Source organism: Neolamprologus multifasciatus, chromosome 2, assembly GCF_963576455.1.
Source record: "Neolamprologus multifasciatus chromosome 2, fNeoMul1.2, whole genome shotgun sequence".
NCBI classification, from domain to species: Eukaryota; Metazoa; Chordata; class Actinopteri; order Cichliformes; family Cichlidae; genus Neolamprologus; species Neolamprologus multifasciatus.
The window spans coordinates 27,230,877-27,255,834 of NC_140440.1; the positions used below are offsets into that span (position 1 = coordinate 27,230,877).

Here is a 24,958-nt window from a genome sequence, read left to right on the forward strand (position 1 = left end):
ACAAGAAAAAACTCAATTAAAGTTCCTACTTTAATTCTGTCAAATGTTTCATGTCATTACTCTTTAAAATAATGATACTTAAAGGCCTACATCTGTAATTAGAATCATATGAGACAAATACATGAGTATATAATTGTGTAAAATTGTGAGGTTTCAAGTAGTTTAAAATGGATAGTTACATATTTTCTATGGTTATGCTTATATTCAAGTATTAAAAATAACCACAAATAATATTCTTGTTAGGACTTGGAGTAAAGTAAAGTAAATTTTTATTTATATAGCACCTTTCAAGACAAAAGATCACAAAATGCTTCACACAGAAATGCCAAGGCATGAAACAAAAACAGATAGAAAGTTAACCAAAAGCAATTGTAAAAAGATGAGTTTTTAGTTGTTTTTTAAAAGAGACTACTGAGTCCACAGATCTTAAGCTCAGAGGGAGAGCGTTCCACAGTCTGGGGGCCACAGTGGCAAAGGGTTTCTCAGGGTGAAGTTTTCCCCTGTCTCCCTTAGTTCTCCACCTTGTATGCTGTGTGTGCAGTGTTTTGAACAACCTGCAGACTCTCCAGGGAGTTTTTGCTTAGACATATAAACAGTGAATTACTATAGTCTAAACGTGTTGAAATGAATGCATGTGTAACAATCTCCAGTTTGGTGTGAGATACAATAGGGCTCAATTTAACAGTGTTTCTTAGATGATAAAAGCAAAACCGAAGCAGAAATTTGACATGAACATCCAAAGTGAGAGCCAAGTTAAAAGTTTACCTCTAGGTTGCTGATAGACAATTTCACAAATGTCAAAAGGGGACCAAGAGCTTTCGTTGTCTTAGGTGCAAATCTGTCAGGAGCACATTCAAGGACTTTAGTTTTTCCTTCATTAAGTTGAAGGAAGTTGTCAGCCATCCAACCTTTAATGGATTCTAAGCACTGATTTAGAATCTACAGCTTAGAAACATCTTGGGGCTTAAAAGAAATGTATAACTGAATGTCATTTGCATAGCAGTGATAGCAAATGTCCTTAGAGGGGTCAAAGTATGCTGAAGAGGAAGTAGATATATTAGAAACAATAAAGGTCCCAATACAGAACCACGTGACACACCATAGGTAATGGAAGTGGAAGATGACCTGTACTTAGAAACCGCCACAGCAAAAGTATCATACATACAAATATGAGGAGAACCAGTCCAAGGCAGATTCAGATACACCGACCCAATATTCAGCCTTCCAAGCAGAATGCGGTGGTCAGCCGTACCATAGGCCAACGTGAGCTCCTTTACTCATTAAACTAATTTGCATTCTACTTTTTAAACTGCTATCATTGTTTCTATTAAAAGGATCACACCTTTACCAAATAATGTGTCTCAAGTGTTACAAATGAATTAAATCAAACAAATACAGAAAGCATGCACAGAGCTTTATACAGCATTGCATTCTGACCTAATAAGATGTAATACAGATTTGTGCAGAAGGAAACAAATAAACAGTTGACAGTGAGTTTAGCAAAAGCACTTCTTATTTTAAACAAGAGGAAAGTCCTGTGGTTGTTCAGCATTTTCTCTTCTTATTTTTTTCTTCCACGTGCAGAGTTTTTACTTTTGGCCTGTGGAAATTCCTCAGTGTAGGCTGTATAGTAGCGGCAGACTAATTCACCTGATTCTCTACATCTTGAAGGGAAGTTGGTATACTGTTTTTTTAAATCCATTTCTCTTTCCCTCACAAGCCTAGCTCTTAAAGTTTTCTTCATTGCACTATTTCATCATTTCACTGAGTTTTGTAGAATGAGCCATTCTTTCAGAAATGTTTGGAAAGGCAGACTGCATGGCTAGGTGCTTGATTTAATATTCATGTGGCAATGCAATTGAAAACACTTGCTGGTTATCTTCTTCATCATGTTTGGATTTCATGCTTTACCTTAACTGTTTGCCTCATGAACTCTACCTTTTTTTTACCTATAGGTTTTATCTTATAAATTTGAGCTTTATTTGCCTCCTTCCCATTCTAGGGTTGTTGCTTTATTTTTGTTGTGTTTTTACTGTTTTATTTATTACTTTCCAATACACTGGTGCTATAAATCAAATGTTATTGAATGTCCCATTAAACCTTGATGAGCTTTGTTTAAAGCTTGATAGGGGGAAATTAAATGATACTATGGTCCATCTTATTTATTTAAAATTGAAGGACTATAATGGACTAAAACACAGTTCAGACTGTTTATTGAATGCTTATGGGCAAAATCTTGGAGAAGCTCATGGCTCTGCAACGGGAATTGAGAGACCTTGTGACTAGTGATGGACATTAGACCAACTGTAAAATTGGATGCAGTTTGTTCGCACTAACCAAAACAACTACCATCTTGAACTCATGCGGCCCCCCTGGCGCCAGCTGGTTGCTCAAGGCAAAAGCTGGCAGAAATAACAAAATTCTCCCTTAGATAACAAGACTGTTGTTGTGAAGGGACACTTTCTCTCAACTGAACACGGAACACACACACATACGCATGTATACTGACACAGACCCAGTTTCCTTCAGGGCCAACCTTGGATTTGGAACCTGGATTAATAAAATTATATTGCATTGAATTGAGTTCAGCCAGAATTTAAAAACTGAACTCTGAAATAAAAGTAGAATGGTCACTTTCTATTTTGAAACATCCAATTTTATTACTCCCTATTGACATTTTATACTTTCTATGCAGTAAATCATAAACAGCACTTCATGCGACCTTCTATTGTTTGTGCACTGTTTCTGTTGCTTTACTGGGGAAACAAACACACACACACCCAAGGTAAATGCAAACTTTAGATTTATCAAAAAGAAGAAGCATGAATTTTCCCTTCCTGTTTATGGGAAGTTTCCTTTCCTATTTCACAGGGTGATGATTGTAGATTGAAGTTATTGACGTATTAAGTGTGGTCCTTATTAAAAATGTGCAAGTACACCACTTTAAGGAAAATAATAGGATAAAAAATGGTTGCAGGAGTAAACCAATGCAAAACAAGTAATGCAAAATAAACCGTTAAGGTATAAGTGCAGGGCAACATGAGAGGAACGCAAACAAGAGGAGTGTAGTGTGAAAAATTGAGCTTGGTGTCACAACAGGAACAGAGAGGAAAAAAAACACGAGTTTGTGAACAACCTTCTTTTTCTAAGACGTGCGTAAACCCAGGTAATTGTGATAATGATGACTAATAATGAATAATAATGAGGGTTTTTTTTTCTTTAAATGGCCAGCCATCTCATGGCAGACTGAAGTCATATAGCTCAATCACCACTAATGTTACAACTTTCAAGATGAGATAAACAAATTTCTGATGTATTGTTTGATAACAGCCATCTTATAAAAAGTGCACAACAGCGGACCAGCAGATTAACAATCCCCCTGTTCTGAGGCTAAAAGCTCCTGGAAGTGTCCCTCTGTTTACTAATATCAGTGGCCAAATCCAAGTAAAATCCAAGTTGCAGCAATTTGAAACATGGTTAGATGAAAAAGTGACTCACACACCTGTCCTTTATGTTATTTGAACATCAGTGTTTTTAATGAGGACATTTGCCAACTAAAGGTGAATTGTTGATATCTGGATGTCTTATAAACATCCAAATGTTCAGCCTTTTTACTTTATTTGTGTTTTAAGGATTCTTCGTATTATTGTAGGGTCTTTACCATATGATATAAAGCTCATTGAGGCAACATGTTGTAATTTGGTGCTATATAAATAAAACTGAATTGAGTTGGATGATCTGGTCCAACTTCTACCAAGTCAAAAACAAGTCAAATTCAAATGGAAAGAGAAAAATACAATACAATACAATTTTATTTATATAGCAAGTTTAAATTCAGAGTGTACACCAAAGTGCTTCACAGTAAGGAATAAACAGAAAAATGATTACACTGAACAGCAAGTCATTAAAACAAGGTTAAAACAGAGAAACAAACAAAGGCATTAGTAAGTAGGGATAGGGAGAATTCATGATAATCCAGAGAAATGAGTAACAATACAGCAGTTAGTGAGCGGTGAGAATTAGCAAGTCGGAAAAGCCAGGTTGAATAGGTAAGTTTTCAAGTGTGCTTTAAAGAATTGAATGGACTCAGAAACATGAATGGTAGCAGGAAGACTATTCCAGAGGTTTGGTGCTACAGAGGCAATGGCACAATCACCCCTAGTCACTGACCAGATGATCACAAAGAACAGCTGGGAGTATAAAGACTGAGGAAGTCGGTGAGATAGTCAGGCACAAGGTTGTTTAGGCATTTGAAAGTAAGCAGCAGAACTTTAAAATCAATACAAAATTTAATAGGCAGCCAATGTAAGTCAAAGAGCACAGGAGCAATGGAGGCAAACTTTCTAGTTCCGGTTAGAAGACGAGCTGCAGCATTCTGGACAAGCTGTAACCATTGGAGGTGAGCGAGTTGGAGTCCAGAGTAGAGAGAGTTACAGTAATCTAATCTGGAGGTCACAAAGGCATGTATAAGTTTTTCAAGATCTTTGTACGGTATTAGAAGTTTGACCTTGGAAATTTGGCGCAATTGGAAGAAGCCAGATTTAACCACAAAGGAAACCTGTTTATCCAGTTTAAATGAAGTATCCAGGAAAACACCTAGATTACTTACAGTATCGGTAAGAAGAAAGCAAAGGGACCAAATCGGGAAGCTAGCTGATCTTGTGGAGTGTGACTATCAAACACCATAATCTCAATTTTCTTCTCATTTAAAATGAGAGAATTGGCTGACAACCACTCTGTGATCTCTCTCAAGCAGTCAGACAAACAATTCAATGAAGCTGGCAGGTCATCAGACAATTGGAAATGGATTTGAATGTTGTCAGCATAACAGTGGTAGGAGATCTGATACTCCAAACAGTAGAGTGCCCAGTAGGACGGCCTGCCGAGCACACTGGCGTCATCTTGGATTAACGATTAGATCCTCCCCTCAACCCTCATAAATAACAATGTTCTATGAGAGCTTCCACAGAATATATGCAGAAAACACAGTATTTGTGCAACATACTAAATCAAGAGATTGGAAGTGCAATGAAAGTAAATATCAGTAAGTATTTATATCAGTAAGTATTACCTTTGATAGTATATATTATATTTTTCTGATGGGAAATCACATTTAACGAAAAACATCTTGACAGCAGCTCCTCACTCCATCAGCTTTCAGCTGTGCAGTCTGTGTATAGGCACTGACCACTTAAATTACATGGCTTTATGGACGTTGCCATACAAACAAGCATTTCCTGTTGGTTCCGTCTGCCGAGGACGCTTTGAATACTTGACTTTGCCAAACTCTAGCTCAGCTCTTCTCTCCAGTTGTTTCGCCTGCCGTTTCACAACCCTAATATCAGCAAAGATTTCTTCCTGGTCATCTTCTTCCTCTGAGGAATAGCAAGTAGAGGGGTGGGGCAGCAGAAAAAGTTGGTTAGTTTTATCACAAAGACTGGAAATAATGTAAAATGATTCACACAAAATATGACTTTTGAAATGGGTTCATCAGCAAGCTTTAGACTTTATGGTAGGACAGATCTGTCTTCTGTGATAAAGGTAGCTGGTTAAACACTATCCATGTATTTAACTGACATATCTTGCCATCAAAAAAGTTTCATTTAAAAATTTCCAATAATTATTATTTTTTTAATCTGAGCATTGTGAGTGAGGAAGAAGATGAAGTTTTGTACCTTTTTGTTTTTTAGGTTTGCTGTTTTTCTTTTTCCGCTGAGCACAGATGACTGCTATACCCACAAGTAAGAAAATGATGAGCGTCGTGAGAACACCAATTAGTGGCAAATTTCCTGTTTCATAAATTTTAAAAAAGAGCTGTTATTTGAATCAGAAAACATGATTTTATGGAAAAATTAAATGGGGATAAATAAGAAAATTACACCAGTGGATGTAGATAGTTTTCAATTTCTAATACACAATATGTCATCACTTATGGCAGCTCCGTTCTCCTTACCCTTAAAAATCTGTGCTGGTTCAACACACAGGGTGTTACTGGCTTTATGCACCCACCCCGATATCATTGTCCCATTGACTGTGGTGCAGTTAATAAAAATGAACCCTATGAGCAAAAGAGATAATTCATGACCATTATAAAAAGTGACATTAATTGTCAAAGTTGTGATTATCACCTACTATCACTCACCACAGGTAGATATCCTCTCTTCTTTGGAGACATTACTGACGTTGTTCCTGACTGAGCAGACCAGAGTTCCTGAGACATGCTGTTTCAAAGTGATGATGTTACTCTCATTGTTTACAGAAAGAAGCTCAGCATCTGTCAGTGTGCGTCCATCCAAAGTCCAGCTGTACTGAGGACTGTCCCCTCCCTCAGAAGAGCAGGACACCCTCATCTCTCCCTGGGACAGACACTGAGAGACCAGCAGGACAGAGGACACAGGAGCTGAAAGAAACACACAGATGATCTTTATTTAAAAAAAAAAATCAGGATCTTTGTCATTTGTTGTAGTCTCTAATGAAAACCAAGTATAAAGCATGAAACATAAATATCTAAAATGTGGGAAATGTGAGATTTGTGAGATATATAGATGACCAAAACAAGGTTAAATTCAGATCTTTTAATGGCTTAATTTCCCAACAGAGAAGCATTTACCTTGAATAAACAACTGTAAAGTCCGCTCGCCTGATGATCTTCCATCTGAATCAAAGGTTTGAAGGGTATAATTACCACTGTCTGACCTACCCAGGTTATTGATCCTAAATTTTCCATTACTGGGAAAAAGATATCTATGTTCTATGGTATTAGAAATAACCTTATTCTTTCTCACATCTAGTATTTTTAATGAATTATTTAACACTTGGTATCGAGATATTTCTGAAGTGTTGTCCATCAGCTGGATATCCACAGTTCCTCCCAAAGCTCCATAACACTGAGCTCCATCCTGTTTGCCATCACAGTGAGTTTCCACACCTGGAACTTTTGAAACATTAATAAAGAAAAACATTTGTAATTCATTAGTTTCTGTAAAATAGTTTTACGTGTTACAAATATTTCTGAACTACCACATTGAAATGTAATACCAAACTTGCATATTGAATAATCCATTATTTGGATTGAGTGTGTATAAAATGATGAGCATTGTACTACTGCCATAAATATATGATCTCAGACTACTTTGCAGAAGTAGTTTTCCAAGGTGCAAGTAATCACCACAGTAATGTTTCCAACAGTGCAATCATGTTAATAACCAAGATAAACAGTTAAACAGATCCTCCACAGTTTTGGCCAAAGCAAACACCATAAAATTTGTTGGGCAATTAAAACTAAAACATGGATACCATGTCTATAGAAGAACTCTTTTCACCTACAGATAGTTATGGAGAGCTCAGTAGGTCAGTTGAAATGAATATTTTCATGAAAAAATACAAATAGATACAAAAATGGCACAATAACATAAAGTGCTTATGTGAACAATGTAACATTTAACAGAAACAACAAAAAGAAGAAACAGAAACAAAGAACAGTCTTAAATTTTTAAATATCTCATTATTATGTTTACCTTACCACTGCTATTATCCATCCTATGCAATTATTGCTCAAATTTACACTGCAGGTACAGTAGTGTCACCAATGAACCTAATGCCTATTCATCCATTTTCTTCAATTTATCCAATTCAGGGCCACTGCGACTAAAATTAGAGACACTAAAGCGCTGCTCAAAGGGTTACAAACTGTCGATTTTGCCAAAAAGAATATAACCTGATTTTTTAAAACAAATAAAAGCACAAATCTATTTTTTTCAAGTATTAGTAGAGCTGCTTTCACATCCCTTATTTTAAAAAATGGTATTGCTTCAAAACACATTGCTTGTATATAACATATTATTAATAATTATTTATATTTTTTTTTTTTAAAAAAACTTGATCAGCTCACCATGAGGCACTCCCAGTAGAATCACCATCAAGCCAAGCACAGCTTCCATGTCTCCTCACTGTTCAATGTGTGTTGACATAGTTGGAAGTTGTCAGAGTGCTTTATTAAATGGCATGCACATATCTCCAGTACTTAATGGTCATAAATGGCTCCTTGGAAAACCTGTTCTCACTGCATATGTGGAAATCTGAAAAAGGAAGTGAAAACAACACGTACCTTATTTGGCAGAAATAAAAGGAAGCTCATAGAGCTTCCACAGGCTTTTTCAGTCATTATTTACGTTGTCACTGGACTATTTTTAGATCTGCAACCAACTGGCACTATCTTTCTATTACATTCAGCCACTGGCTTAATCCAATTCAACAAAAGTCTCATTTAAAGTTCATATTTTAGTGACTTACATGTAGTTTATGTCCCTCATGCAGGTAAATGCATTTACATCCACAGTGGAAGCAGAAACACCTTAAACCATTTTTAAAAATTAACATCACCATTTTAAGGATTGTAGTTTATAGGGTGATTAGTGGTTTTCATGACTGTTGTTGCCAATATTCATTCATACCAGAAGCTGAATACAGCCCTGCATTCAGTGAGAGAAATGTTTCATTGCTCATTCTCAGCTGTAAACACTACAGCTACATGATGACTGAAACTAGCACCATTGCCTGCCACAAGCTCAGTTTCATGATCATTAATATGTAAAATGTAACAACCCTGTCATAGTCCCTCAGTCCTCCCTGGCTGACTTCACCAGGTTGGGCTTCTGTCTGTCTCTTGTTGTTGTTGGCTGTGCTCATGGGTGGGACTTATCCTGGGTGTAACGAAGGCAAATATGTCTCAAAAGGATTCCAAATCTGTACAACATAATCCTCAAGCGTAAACTAAGCTTTACAAATGTATTGGAGGTAGTGTGTAGGCACCTGGCAATTATCAGAGAGTTGGGGGAGAAGTCCTTCTTGTAACAGTTTACAGAGAATTGGTGTCAGAACTGAAAATAGAGAGAAATGTTTTTGCAAGCAGCAGGTAAGTAGTTGTACAGATTGGCAAGATTTCTGTAGAAGTACGGGGAAGTAATTAGGAGAACTGAGAGGAAACTGGGTTAGAACAAACAGGCATTTGAAGGCAACAGTTAACAGAAATGACTTAATGTTCCCCACAATGCTGGAAACTATGGAGAGAAATGTGTCTTTAAAGGGTTACACATGTGTATGATATGATCCACATGCATAAACTAAGCTTCACAAATGTGTGCTATGATTTGTGTGTAACTTTTGAGGAGTCACATGCATGTGTTTGAATCCACACTCAAATATGAAGCAATTTGACCACAAGTGAAACTATTTTCCAAATCCAAACCTGGATAACTACTCATTATTTTATTAAGTTCAGCTCACCTATCAAAAACCTTTCTGTGTGTACAAATAATTAACATTGCTCTCGGTTAAAAACGCTAGATTTGTGTGGACAAATAGCTTGAGACGCACATCACATTGCATACTGGGGTTTTGATTTATGCATTTAATGCTGCCAGCTTCCCATAGATCCACAAATGTAAGCTGCTTTCAAGTTGCAGTGTAAACCTGGGACAACCAGGCTTCCACTATATACCTGCTGTCTTTTTCTCTTTTTTCAAGAGTGTAGTGTCTGCAGTTGGTTAATCCATGTTTTTGAAGTAAAGGGCTGTGAGCTGTTGTGTTTGTTTAGAAAAAGAAACGTCCATTTTATTTAAAAACAAACAAACATGTATTTGGATTATTGGATGCTTGTATTCCTTTCCCTTCCTCCCTGGAGCACTGTGCACTGTGTTTAACATTATAGACTTCATTGTGAATAAACACACTGATCTTTTACTTTAAGACGTATGTTTGAGTCGAGCCTGCCTCATTGGCCATGAAATTTTGTTTAATTTTGGCGGTTTAATTATGAAAAATGTAACAATTAAATTAAATATTTTGGTGATTAAGTTTTAAAGCCTGACTATATCTACATCTGTAATTGTTGAAAATAAATTAAATGAGAGAAATAAATACAAGTAAAACATGTTGGATTTTGGGTTCATCATTTAGTTTTTTTTCCTTTGGAGCACAAGTGACTGCATAACTAGAGAGTACACCCGTCATCACTTTTTCTTTATGCAATACCGAATCTGATAAGCATGTGTCAGTAACCAAGCTCACTGGTCATGGTCGCCCTAGCTTAAATGCATTCTTATTAAAAATATATCTTTGCCTTCTCACTGTTCAGTGTGTGTTGACACAGTCAGCAACAGCCTCCAACAGCATCCTGTTAGAGAGCAGCCTCACAGGAGGATGTGTGAAAACTCTGACCAAAAAGAGCATTGTTATATTCGGCGTATTGTTTGAAAAGGGGTAAAAGCAGTTGACACATTACTTCCTCTTTAAACTTACAAGAATTGGAGATTTCTGAGACACCCGTTTGGACTGACATGAAGAGAGGGAAATGATCTTCATGGTAGAGAAAACAAGAGCTGGCATTTTTAAAAGATCACACTACAATCACATCTGCATGTCTTTAAGTGTGCAGTTACATTTCTTTAGCATATTGGCAGGAAGTCAGATGCGACTCCTGTTACTGTTGTCTAGGGCACCAGTTTAGCTCACAGGGTGAGGAGGTAACCCTCACCCTTTGCTGAGTGTCCTCTGCACACTCCCTGCTTGCCTTTCTACTCTCCAATAAAGGCAAAAACACCTGATTTTGTTTGCTTGTTTTGTTGTTGTTTTATTTAAGGCTTATGTGTTACGCCAGTTATGAGACTGTTCACTTTGAATGAGTGTGACTGCAGAACTTCAATGAACCAACAGGGGGAAACATTACACCTACTACTGTTACAGGAATTTTACTCCAATCTAAAAAAAAATGCTCAACAAACAATTAAGCTACAATTTGTGATTGTAAAAGTAGCTCATGAAAGCTAAAAACACCTGACAGGTCTCTACTCTTTTTTTTACATTTGCTTTGAGAAAAGGAAAATAGAATTACACACTAGTAAGGGAACAACCTTTAAATATATAGATTTTTTTTTACATTAAAAATGACAACTCTTATTTATAACAGTGAACAGTGGGCTATCATTGTTCACTGTTGTAAATTAGACCTAAACTCAAAAGGCTAATGTTTTAGTCAATTTTACACAAGTCTGTGTTTTGTTTTTTTTTTAATGAAAGAAAAGCCCCTGACATCTCAAGCATGACCTAACTTCATACTGCTGAGCCTTTTCATTTAGCTTTTTTATTTTTATTTTTTTAACTTTGTACAGTCCTGGTTGAATTAATGTATAAAGCTCCTTAGCCATTCCTAATGTCTTCATATATTGCTAGGATAATGAGAAACAGGTGCAGTGACTTGTTGAAATATGTGCAAACATGCGCAGAGAAAGCAAAGACAGTTTGCACAATTCTAAAGCACTTAAAAGTCAATTTTTTGGTATGACCACCTATTTGGTATAAAGAAATGAGGGATAGTTCAAGACCTTTATATAGTACAGTATTTCAGCTCATTAACAAAGATCGGATTGCAGAAAAACAAATTACTGATGCATGATTTGACATTATGAGAGTTAATTTATGAGAGTTATTATAGGAGTTAAATAGTTAAATAGTCACCAAAGGATGCAGCAATAGATGCATGTCAATAAACATTCTAGTGCTTTTTAATGGATCCTGTGTCCCTGAATCACATGTTCACAGCCATATCACCAGGCTTCAGCACTGATGTACTTAAATTCTTGATTTTGTATCAACTGAATAACCTAAGATTGTTGGGAATCATGAACTGAATTGCAGAGCAACAAAGAGCGTCCCCCTGTAACAATATTTATTTATCCTTGCGTGGTAATGTGTGCACACATTCTGAGAACACAAAAGGATAGCGACCATGCTATTGTTTAACCGAGACAAGCATGGTGTTTTCATAGTGACAGACATCTGGTTGTTTCTTGCCATTTCTTTCTTGCTAATATAAAAAATATATATAAAAAGTTTGTGTTTCAGTTACATGAAAAAATAGACATGTGAAACAATATGAGAAGTGTGTGAATCTTTAGCTCAATGTGTGACTTCTATCAAGAAACATTTTAGAGGCACCAAGAGCCTCAGTGTCACGAAATGATCTGCCCAGACCAAACGACACGCCTGGTTTCACTATACAAGGAGAAATCTTTATTGTACCCAGAGACTATATAAAGGAAGTGAAACACACTCAAAGGTCAACATAAAAACTGCAGTCACACATGCATTTTTTTCTGTTATGTCTCAAAATTTTATCTTGACCATTTCAGTTAAAATCAGACTGATTAACATACAGTCCCAATAGTTAAAATTAAAGCAGCTGTGCTATCTGTGCAAACTATTCTTTTTGGTTTCCACAATTAATTTATTCCTACTTAAAAATGAAATAGAGTAAAGGTTTCCTGACTGAAAGAGAAAACACTCAGTGAAATATATTTTGTTTAATTTATCAAAAGAAAGTTTCACTTAAAAAAATCTCTTCATAATATCTGTTTTGTTAATGGTTTCTTTTTTTTTTATTCTTTCTTCGTACCAACCTGTTAAGCAAAGTGCTCAATAAATTATGCCTTCTTTGTTAGAATTTGCTAAACCTCACCATACTACACCCCAGCTGGTTAGACACCCATGAAACACACACATTTCCTGTGACAGAACCACACCAGCTATAATACATCATTTTTACAGCTTGCTGCATACATTTAGTGCTGCTAATAATAATCAGTGAGTGGAAAGTTTCAGTACGTTTCAAATAGAAATGTCACTCAGTCATTTTGAATGTAGTAAAATTAAAACTGTAGATTCTGCACTGATGGAAGCAAATTCTTACTCTTAATTAGGCTCACTGAGCATTATGAGTGATACATGAACAGAAGAAAAAACATCATAAAGAGTAGAAGGATGTACATGACTTGCATGCACTTTTGTGGACACACAAAAACAGACAAAGTCAGTAATACACACATAACAAGTAAGAAAAACTCATCTGGTAGCAAAGATTTCCTGCATCACAGAGCAGAGATGGAACTTAACACCTCTGAGATGAGTTCTCTAAAAATGGAGGCAAAAACTGTATATGTGGCCCTAAGTGGCCTCTCCTAACTTCCTTTTAGTTAAAGTTAAGTTGGGCAGCTGCTTTTGGCAATGAAGCATCTAAATTTTATATTAAAGATAAAAATTGTGATATTAATGAAATAACATTTCATCAATGATATTTGTAATTTTTTGTTTGCTTGTTTTTTCAGCCTTTTTTGTTTTTAATCAGTTTTCCTTTGTTTCCTTCATTTAATTTATTGTAAGAATAGATAAACAATTGTAATTTTAATTTCGCATCTACTGTCTGCTTTGCTAGAAATATAAAGGCCTGGGGTTTATAGGTTTCAAGCAAATATTCAAGACTATCTATCCTGCTTAGTTTATTGATATACACCCAGTATTTACAAGACTGTAAAGTGATTACTGGAACTTTTTATTTGTTTACTTAAGTAATGACCCAACAAGGCAACTAAATTAAAGTGTTGAATGTTTGGTAATTATAAAGATGTATACATTAATAATGATGATTAAACATGTAAGTGAAACAAACAAACAAAGTTATTAACATCATCCTTCATCATTACTCTTTCAACTCAAAATTATCAAGTAAATTACAATTCAAAAAACAAATTTAATGTAATAGAAGCTTGATTTCTACCCTGAACAAGCACACATTTGTTCCTAAAAACATACTATACTGTAGTTCAATAGTTCATGAACAAAGAAAGAAGTTATTATTGTTTAGCTAACATATAAATTTGTCCCCCAAAAAATAACAACATCTTTAAGAAGCATAATTGAGCTTCATAAATTTATCCTGACTTGAACATTTCCTTAATATTTGTACCGTGACTGACTGTCAATAAACTGCCCAATGTGAACATAGTTAAACATCCAAATGTGTAAGCGTTAATTAATGCTGTCACATATTTAAATGAATGAAGAAAATGTATTTGTTATTAGAAAAATAAGATAATAAAATAAAAATACCATTTGTTTCTTAATGTGTTTTCTTCAAAATACAGTGTGTGTTTTTTAAATATTGTAATTATAATAAGCCCTAATTATGTAGATATGCGTGTTAGATTTTTTTTATTTATTTTTTTTAGTGAAATACAAGCCCTTCAGAAAGGCAGGGAAAAGCCCTGTAACTTACTTTAAAACCATTCCCTAAAATGGTAGACAGAGCTACAGACCTATGAGAGCCTTACCCAGTTAGCTAGCATCCAATGACCAGCACTACTTCTGCAGTTAATAGAAGGACAGGTAATGTTTGTTGCGCTGTTTCATACACAGCACACTCATTTGTTTTCAATTTGTCAGTTGCCACAAGACAGCTTACCAACATGTAAATAATAACCTAATACTCCTGTGTGCTGTAGACTATAGTGCACACTATAGACCCACTTGTACCCTAAACTCATCACATTAAAAAAGGAAGAAAAACTAACATATTCATTACTTAGCAGAAATAAGAGGAACCTTATAGACCTTCCACAGACCATTTTATTATTAATCACACTGTCACTTGATAATTTTTTTTACATCTGTGACAAAATAACGCTATCCTTCCCATGCAGGCAGTAGACTAATTTAGTGCAGTTTTATATTGTTTCAGTATCTAATACATTACATTTACATCCATGAAGGAAGCAGACACATTTGAACATCTTTGAACATACAAAAAGGACTTTGGTGTTTAGAATGATTGTTGGTTTGACTGGTTGTTGTTACCAATATTATTTCCAATGAGAGAAACATCTAATCACTCATCCAAGTGACTTCTTCATTTTCAGCTGACAGAAGGTTTTCCCAGTCTTATAAATAGTAAAGTTACATGATGACAGAAACTAGCAGCATTGCCTAAAGCCACAAGCTCAGTTTCATGATCATTAACATGCAGATTGTCGTGAGCACTGATCAACAGCCATGAGATCTATTCACAGAAAGTCAGGAATTGTTGCAATCATCACAGCATTGTAAGATGATGAAAGATGTACTCTTAGAAATGCTGGTTTCAGTTGGGGGGAGGGGGGAGTCAAAGAGGCCATTTAGGAACAACTAACTGAGGGGAGAGTGACCTAAGGCTACGTTCACACTGCAGGCAAAAGCACATCAAATCCGACTTTTTGACCCTATGCGACCCATATCCAATCATGGTTTGACAGTGTGAACACCACAAATCCGATATTTTCAAATCCAAATCCACTGAATCCAACACATACCTGATGTTTTAGAAAGCGACTGCTGTTTGAATGGTCATGTTGCATTAAATCCGTCTTTTACGTCACTGACACAAGACAGACGCCAATTATCAGCGCCGGAGAAGACATCGTGAATGCTTCCTGGCCATCCAGTACAACTGTTGGGAAGACAATGTTGGAGAAACGTGAACATTTTATTTGTACTGTATAATCTGCAGATTCTGACAGAAATCTGCAACTATCCTTTGGAGCACCGCTCTTCTCTAAAACAGCAATAAGGATCATTATTAGGCCATGTGTAGATAACAAAATAACTTTGGGAAACGTAAAGTCTGAAACAAGTCTTTATATTAAGGGCCATCAGTCAAACACTGTTTGGTCTGGGTCTACACAGAGCACGTTGTGTGTGACGTCTTCTTTTGCACATGCGGGCCGCTTTGAGGGTTCATAGAGCGCATTTGCTGTCACATTTTATTTGTAGTGTGAACAAGCAGACAAAAAATCAGATTTGATCAAAAAATCTGAATTGAGCATTAAGACCCGCAGTGTGAATGTAGCCTAAGACTGTCTTTCATTGTCTTACAGTTCTGTGATTACAGCCATCCCCCAACACTCTGTGAATGTTCCTTCACTATTTAGCCTCTCCCCGGTCAAAACAGCAGGCAGATTTCGTCCAAACTCCTCTACTCAAATTAAATGCAAACAGCATGCACAACACACATTGACCATGATTCCTGTAAGTGATCAGACCTAGTTAGTTCATTTTTAAAAAAATACATTTTTTTTTTTTTTTTAAACCTGATTCATTTTCAGAGGAGAGGAGTCTCTCTTTGGTGCTGTTTACATGTTTGCCTCATCGTCACCTACTACACAATGGAACAACAGGGGGAAAAAGGAAACTTTCCCCAGGCTGGAATCACTTTGATCTCATAATGCCAAATAAGGTATATGTTTTTCCTGTCATATGTTTATGTATTCCTGCCTTATTACTATCTTATGGAAGAGTGTTTTTCCAAAGTAGAAGAACTGATCTCAAACAGATAACATTGCCTACAAAAATATCTGATTTCTTAAAAAAAAAACCCTGCTTTTTCCCCTTACACACAAGTACACGATCGCTCCCGATGTCAAAGCACTTATGTTTCCTAAATAAAACTTTCAATTTTATTTCATGTTTTTCTCTTATACTTCCTTGCATAACAACATCAAGTATAATCAAGTATTTTGAAAGCACTGTTCCCCATAGTGATGTGAAGAAGGAATAGCAAGATCAATGGTAGATAGAGATCTGAGAGAGCAGGAAACAGTGGTGATATGAAGCAAATCACACAGATAAGGAGGGGAAAGGTTATGGCTAACTAAGATTTTAAAGTTTATTCTAACTTCTGGGCAACCAGTGGAGCTGGTCTCCTAAGTAATATGGTCTCCTAAGGGAGTACGAGTTATGACCCATGCTGCAGAATTCTGAAGAAGTTTAAGTTTATGGAGGGACTTACTGGAGAGACCACATAAGAGGGAGTTGCAAAAATCTATCCGGGAAGTAATAAGACTATGGACAAGGATGGCAGCAGCATATGGAGTAAGAAAGGGACAAAGTCAGTTAATGTTACGCAAATTAAAGGATGCAGACCAGGTTATATAATTAATGTGAGACTGAAATGAAATAGTACTGTCAAATATGACACTCAAACTCTTTACCTGAGAGAAAGAATGAGTGGGGGAATTTTCAATATTATTGAAGAAACTTTGAGATTTGGCTGCGCCAAAGAGTAAAACTTCTGTTTTATTACTGTTAAGTTTTAGAAAATTGGAGGAGAACCATGATCTAATCTCCATAAGGCAAATGTAAAGATATAAGTTGCTTTATTACACATTAAAACAACTAAATAAAACAAATGTAAGTTTAATTATTTTAATAAATTTAAGCCAGTGATGATTATAAGCATGGGCATGAAACAGACTGAGAACAAAGATCACTTACTCTTTAATGCATGAGTATTCAGTCATCTGAAAGTATTTGTTTGCACAAATATTAGTCAGGTGTAGGATCTGTCAGTTTGCCAAGGCAAACTACGTGGAGTGTGAAGAGTGGACCCAATTGCAGACATTCTAAATCTCAAACTTAACTGATGATGAGGCGTTTATTAAGGCAGACAGAACAGTACAAAATAAAAGGGCAAAAACAATGCAAACTAAGCAATAACCTAAACTGGGTAAACTAGAAAGGAAACACAAACTATGAAAAACCCTGGCAAACAGAAAAACAAACAAAACTCTAAACATGGCGATGATGATGATGATGATGATGAGGAGGAGGAGGAGGATATATGAAAACCCGACCGCACGACATGGCATGGGAACAATGCAAACGATCCGACAAAGACTGAATGAGAAGGCACAGACTAAATACACACAGGAGGCTAATGAGAGAAGTGGGAACACATGGGGAACAGCTGACACACATGAACATAACGACGTCACAGTGGAAGAGTAAAACTAAACACGATGAACACAGGAACACAAGATCTCTTCAAAATAAAACAGGAAACATAAGTCGCAGACATGACAACCTGAACTTGACAACATAAGACACAGACATGAAACACATGAAGGGCAAGGGAGACTTAACAGGGGTGGAAGACACAAGAGAAATCTAATAACAAACAACTATAACAACCTAGGCATGATAAAAAATGAACTTAGAAAACCTGAAGGGCTTAAACATAAACCAATAACTAAAACTCAAGACGCTAGGTCAAAAGGCCCAGGATCGTGACAGGATCATGTATGTAAATTACATAATGCAGGGCTCTAGACTAACTTTTTGCCACGGTTGCACTGGCTAACTTTAAAAGGTTAGGCGCACCGGCACAAAAGTTAGGCACACTCAAATTTTTCAACCACATCGCTTAACACCGTTTTACATGTGAGAGGATATTGACAATATTGATTTGTAAATGATTAAGTAACAATCTTGTACTTAAAGTGCTTTGGCACTCTTTGGCAATATTGTAGAAAATGTTAAACTTAATCGTCATCTCGGCCTCCTCTGACGACCTGTTTGCTGTTGCCTGCTGCTGAAAGGCAGTGAGGAAAGGGGACACTTGGGCAGTGCATTTATTGCAGCATATAATGTGTTTTCTGGATACACTGTGCTTTTTCAGCATTCAAAGATTGATGGCACCGTGTCAGAGCACTGGCTATGAATTTCAGAAGGATCAGGCCTTAACTTAACAAAAAAGTTATCAATAGTTCTTATCATCTTTTCTTATTACCCACAGCTACATCCTCTTCTGTCAGGCCTAGGCTACTCACTAGGGCTGGGTATCATCACTGATTTCTATAATCCATTCGATTTTGGTTCTTAACCTCTTAAGCCGCAAGCCTAACTGATCTTCTGCGTTGGGGCTTAAGAGGTTATGGGGCTTAAGTCCTGATTCCATTCAGTTTTGCCTCAGACAGTCAGAAATATTAAAATTCTGATCATTTATCAGTACTGATACATGAGAGACTTCATCAGAATTGTAAAGATCACAGCAGATGCCTTTGTGTCAAAGTAACGTAGAATAAAACACAGAAAAACATGAAGGAGATTTTCCTGGCCTGGGTTTTTATAGCAGATAACCTTAAAAATATTCTGCAATGTTGCATAATTTTAAAAAGTTTAAATTTCTTCTGTATTGCACAGCAGAAATTAGGCTTTCTTGTCCGAGGTCATTTAAGTAAGAGAAAAGACAAAAAGGAAAAAGACAGTGTCCAGTGTCCGACAGAGCTGTAAACAATGGTAGACTGGTGGGAGAAAGAGAAAGTTGATTCTGATGTGTCGGGTCCGCGCTCTGTATTATGTCTTTGTGTGGAGTCAGTTTACCTGCTCTAATCTGAGAGTCTGGCGTTTCTGGCAAAATACATTTATATTTAAAAGTCGATTCAGGATATCGCTTTATTCAAGCTACTCACCTCTCTCTATCCACATGCACTTTCAACAGGACCACGGCCAATTAGAGAGGCCCTGCCCCTGACTATCTCTGATTGGTTTAGTCCACGATAGGGGCATAATGTGTGTCTGTTGTTGACCACACGGAGACTTGCAGAGATTCTTTTTTTGTTACCCGAACAGTTGGTCGCACTGGTGCGACCAAAGATTTTTTTTAGTTGCACCATTGAAAAATTTGGTCGCATTTGCGACCAAATTGGTTGCACTCTAGATGTTATTTTATAACATCATATTTTGATAAAGGATTTTCACTTCAGGAAGTGGACAATATTTACATATGTATTTATTGTCAAGACACTGGGAAAAAGATATTACAATCTCAAAGACGCTGAATACATGTCTTCAACAAATGCCCAAATAAAAGACAGAAAGCATGATTAAAAACAAACAGTTTAAGTGTGCTGAAATAAAGTTTAGTATAAAATGCAGTTACAAGTGGGTTGATAATTTTTGTTTAGAGCGTAATCTAATTTCACATTTACCTAGAAAAAAGTGACAATTTAAAAGACCCGGACTACTTTTCTTACATCTTTTTTTTCTATTAGTTTCCACAGAATCCAAATGTTAAAAACACTCAGAGCTTCACCAGATGAAAGTTGAAACTTGGTGTTGGCCTAAGTTGCTGAACCTCTCATTTCAACCATCAAAACAGAGTTTTCTGGGAATTCTGCTTGTAGGGCAGCAGAGGCTTCAGCTTTTTCATTTTTCTTTTTCTTCCAAGTAAAGTAGATGGAAATCCCAATTAGTAAGACAATTACCACAACTGCTCTCAAACCACATATAGGCAAGGAAATATCTGTTCAGAGACACAAAAAACAAAAGCAAAGTTAAAGATGTGACAAGAGTGTTATCTGTTATGTACTGTGGTTCATATCAGGTTAAATCAACTTTTTGCTGACTCCTTATTTACAAAGACTCACCACACCAGGTAGTGGCATGTATTTGATTTGTAAGATTTTTTTATCATTCCAGATGCCCTTCCTAAAACAACCCTAAAGGAGTTTTGTTTCCTCTCAGGAGCCAAAGGTCTTTTGGTCATTAGAAAAATGTGCAAACTATTACACTAATCAGCCACTACCATTGTTCAAATTAGTTAAATTCTTTTCTACCACATCAGTTGTGAAAGGCTGATGAGGTATTGTCCTCACCCTGCAAGGTGGGCTGCACAAATTAATGAGATTATATGAGAACGGTGAAACAGATAACATAGGTGCATCTACTGGGAGGATGAGGGGTTCTGGTGGTTGCCAGTATGTTTTGTTATTTGGGATCTTGAAGATTTGCAGACACACAGTCTGTTGTTAGTTTAAGACAGTCCGTTTATGGCTGCAGGTGCAACACAATAAATTACACATAATATAATCATTAAGTTTTTCTCACTCACCACAAGTACATTTGCTCTGTTCTTTGTAGACTTCACTGACATTGTTCCTGACTGAGCAGACCAGATGTCCTGAGACGTGCTGTTTCAGAGTGATGTTGTTACTCTCATTATTTCCAGAAAGGAGCTCAGCATCTGTCAGTGTGCGTCCATCCAGAGTCCAGCTGTACTGAGGACTGTCCCCTCCCTCAGAGGAGCAGGACACCCTCATCTGTCCGAGGAATAGACACTCAGAGACGATCAGGACAGAGGTCACAGGAGCTGAGAGAAACACACAAATATGACTTTTGATACATCAAATGATACACTTTCATGCACTATGCACCTCAGCACTTGATGCCCCTACTGTGTAACTTCACATTGTCTGCCACTTCGTACTGAGTTTCTGTAGTTCCTGAAATCTTCCGCTCTGCAATAATATCTCTTACAGTTGATTATGGAATATCTAGGAGGGAAGAAATATCTCAAAATAACTTGTGGCAAAGGTAGCATCCATGTTACACTAACATACACAACTTCAGTGTAATCTTTAGTACACTTTAGTACACATGTTCGCAAATGTTTGTAGAGGCAGACTGCATGGGTTTCACACATCTGTGGCAATGGAAGTGAAAACATCTGAATTTTAAGATTAAGAGATGTGGCCCAATATTTTGGTGTATGAAGTGCACATCATGTAGATTATATTTATTTCATGCACAAAATATATGTATCTTACATTATGTGCTCTATATTATAAAGATTACCAAAACAATATTGCATTTACATGAATTAAAGGCTGCATTTCCCAACATTTACCTTGAATAAACAACTGTAAAGTCCTCTCGCCAAATGATTTTCCATCTGAATCGAAGGGTTGAAGGGAGTAATTACCACTGTCATTCCTGCTCAGATTATTGATCCTAAATTTTCCATTACTGGGAAAAAATAGAGATCTATGTGCTATAGTATTATGAAGAAACCTGTTATTTGTGACATCTAGTATTTTTAATGAATTCTTAAACAGTTGGTATCTAGGTATTTCTGCGGTGTTGTCAATCAGCTGGATGTCCACAGTTCCTCCCAAAGCTCCATAACACTGAGCTCCATCCTGTCTGCCATCACAGTGAGTTTCCACACCTGCAAAATTTGAAACATTAAAAAGAAAAACATTTGTGATTCATTAGTTTCTAGCAAACAAATCACAATAAAAATTACATTAACATTGTCAGCAATCCAAAATTTACTGATGTGAGGACTTCTACTTGTGTCAATAGAAAATTGTACTTAGTAGTCAGTATAATCTTTTAATGATATAAGTTTGCATATGGTAGAATACTGCATGTAATCATTTGTGTTTAGAAGTATATAGTTGGTGGCATATTGAAAGAATGTCTCATCCTAGGAGGTCTGTAACAACTTTGTGTACATTCCAGGGTGTTCTGGCATTCACCCCCACATCCTAGGAGCATGGGAAAGGTTGTACCTTGTCTTATTGTTTTACGGTAGGATTAACGTAGCTATGTCAGTTTTAGTCTAAGTGCCCTTTTTTACATATAGATGAACTGTTGGATTTTCCAGACCAGCAGGTTAAGGGAAGTCGTTTATGGGGTCACACTCTGACACACACACACATACACACACGCACAAACACACATACATATACACCTCCACATTCCAATGAAAGGAACAAACACCCACTGAAGTATAAAATAAAGACCAGGGCAGTCTCTCAGTGCGCGTATCAGAGTCCTCAGTCTCGTACGAGTGCTCTGTGCTGCCCTTGTATACAAGTAAAACTGTGTGTTTCTCCTCTCTGATTCTCAGCTGAAGAAGTGTCTTAGAATGCATCTCTTGACAACTTGTTAAAAATATTTTTAGTGTTACCATGTTTAAACCTAATTATCAGTAGCACCACTACCGTAAATCTGTCAGCTCTTACTATTTTACTCAGAGTAGGTAGTAGCAAATTGTAGGTAATAGAGGCTGAAGAACAAAATGCTGCATCCATAATTTCAAAGTTATCACATGAATGTGTCCAACATTTATTAATATATTAAGAACTAAGAAACACAGGTAGATACATTCTCCACATTTTAGACGAATGCAAACACTACATTCTTTTCATGAAAAAAAAGAAATGGGTGTTCATCAAACAGAAAAAAGGAAGCTATATTTCAGAAAAAAGAATCCGCAAACAAGCAGGATGGAGATGTTCATTTCTGAAGGTAGCATTAAAATTGAAAGGGGAATGCAACCGAAACATTGTTCAGCATATCTGTAGTCACTGCATGAGTTAAATAACTTAAGATCTGGATTCATAGTTACAGCCAAGCAAAAAGTTGAGACAGTTTCTTGAAAATTAGGCAGTCCATCAAAGTGAAAAATAAGCTTGATTTCTCTGATAAGGAGGGAAGAATAAAGTCCTCTAAAATGTCAGAACTCACTTAAACACACTGCAACAAGGCTGCCAAGGTGCATAGTGATCTAAGATTTTACCACTGTTACTTAAATTGATAAAAAGACAAAAAAGGAATTGAAGCTCTGCTCAAATTGTCACGTACTGCAATTGAAGCCAATAGATCCTTACATTCATTTATTAAAATAAATCAAAGTACAGATATATTAGCTTTTAAATTGTCTGATGATGATGTCAGATATTTTGTAAGGGTTAAAAAACAGATTCACTTGTTGGTTTAATAAACAAAGTCCTGTTGGTTTCATACACATACTGACACCTGTGTCCTAAAGATTGAGGTGCAGTTGATGAAAATGAAGCCTATGCGTAAAAACAAATAATTCATGAATGAATGTACAGAGTGACCGTAATGAACAAAGTCATGATTATTATTTTTAAATCAAAAATGTTCTCACTCACCACAGGTAGATATCCTCTCCTCTTTGTAGACATAACTGATGATGTTCCTGACTGAGCAGGTCAGACGTCCTGAGACGTGCTGTTTCAGAGTGATGTTTTTACTCTCATTATTTCCAGAAAGGAGCTCAGCATCTGTCAGTGTGTGTCCATCCAGAGTCCAGCTGTACTGAGGACTGTCCCCTCCCTCAGAGGAGCAGGACACCCTCATCTCTCCCTGGGACAGACACTCAGAGACCAGCAGGACAGAGGACACAGGAGCTGAGAGAAACACACAGAGATGACTTTTGATAACATAATAAGATGCACTTTCATGCACTATGCTTCCTTCTGTGTAACTTTATATGGTCTGTAACTTAATGGCTGATTTTCCATAGTTCCTAAGTTCGTCCGCTCTGCAATAATATCACTTTACATCAATTAAAGGCTGTATTTCCCAACATTTACCTTGAATGAACAGCTGTAAAGTCTGCACGCCTGATGATTTTCCATCTGAATCAAAGGTTCGAAGGCTATAATTACCACTGTCTGTCCTGCTCAGATTATTGATCCTAAATGTTCCATTACTGGGAAAATAAGCTCTCTCTCCTATGGTATTAGAAATAACCTCATTCTTTCTCACATCTAGTATTTTTGTTGAGTTCTTCAACAAGTAGTATCTATATATTTCTGAGGTGCTCCCCATCAGATGAATGTCCACAGTTCCTCCCAAAGCTCTATAACACTGAGCTCCATCCTGTCTGTCATGACAGTAAGTTTCCACACCTGCAAAATTTGAAACATTAAAAAGAAAAACATTTGTGATTTGTTAGTTTCTAGCAAATAAATCACAATAAAAATTAAATTATGAGGACTTTTACTTGTTAAAAAGTATTTTAGTATTACCATGTTTATACCTAATTGATCCTAACCTATCATCACGATTGACGCGATTAAAATTCTTCTCGCACTTATCCCGTCTGGAGCGTAGAAACAGCCTTCGTACAAACTGCTTGAAATGCGTTGACAGAGACATTCCAGGGATTTTGAGTCAGTCTGAGCTCCAGGTGAGTTAAATGTTAATCGTGTTAGTCGCGATGATGGCGTTAACGTGCTTAATCAAAGTACACATATTGGAACTTTGTGTAAGTATTTGTCCTGCTTTAACATCCCTGAGTATGATGTCAGATATTTTGTACAGGTTAAAAAGAATATTAAGTGATAAGTGCCACATTTAAGAAGAACAGCTCACCATGAGACAGTCCCAGAAGAATCACCATCAATTCCAGCACAGCTTTCATGTCTCCTCACTGTTCAGTGTGTGTTGACACAGAGTACGTTAAAAAATGACATGCAAATATGTCTAGCAGTTAACAGTCAGAAATGGCTCCTGCTACTGATCTGTCTCTTTTAAAAAGCTCATCACATTAAAAAAGGAAGCAAAACCAACATACTTAAAGAACCAACAGAAAGACTGTTCTTGCTCTGTGTGTGAATATGTGAAAAAGGAAGTACAACTAGCATTTTCATTACTTAGCAGAATTTATTTTTTATTGTTATTATTACTCACACTGTCAATTGACTATTTTTACATC

General features: G+C 36.5%; 2 protein-coding genes across 2 annotated transcripts; both read right to left on the reverse strand.

The window, feature by feature from the left end:
- Positions 1–3,563: 3,563 nt before the first annotated feature.
- On the reverse strand, positions 3,564–8,602 carry LOC146524557 (uncharacterized). Its single transcript, XM_085133064.1, has 6 exons — positions 7,892–8,602; positions 6,611–6,934; positions 6,143–6,400; positions 5,954–6,058; positions 5,676–5,789; positions 3,564–5,375 (listed from the first exon to the last, which is right to left on the reverse strand). The coding sequence occupies exons 1-6, from the start codon at positions 7,938–7,940 to the stop codon at positions 5,197–5,199; spliced, it is 1,029 nt and encodes a 342-aa protein (XP_084989190.1). The 5' UTR covers positions 7,941–8,602; the 3' UTR covers positions 3,564–5,196.
- A 10,850-nt stretch (positions 8,603–19,452) lies between these two features.
- LOC146524558 (peroxidasin homolog) lies at positions 19,453–24,958 on the reverse strand. Its single transcript, XM_085133303.1, has 6 exons — positions 24,616–24,958; positions 23,832–24,149; positions 23,388–23,645; positions 21,329–21,649; positions 20,534–20,791; positions 19,453–19,945 (listed from the first exon to the last, which is right to left on the reverse strand). Exons 1-6 carry the CDS (start codon positions 24,662–24,664, stop codon positions 19,764–19,766), a joined length of 1,386 nt encoding a protein of 461 aa, XP_084989429.1. The 5' UTR covers positions 24,665–24,958; the 3' UTR covers positions 19,453–19,763.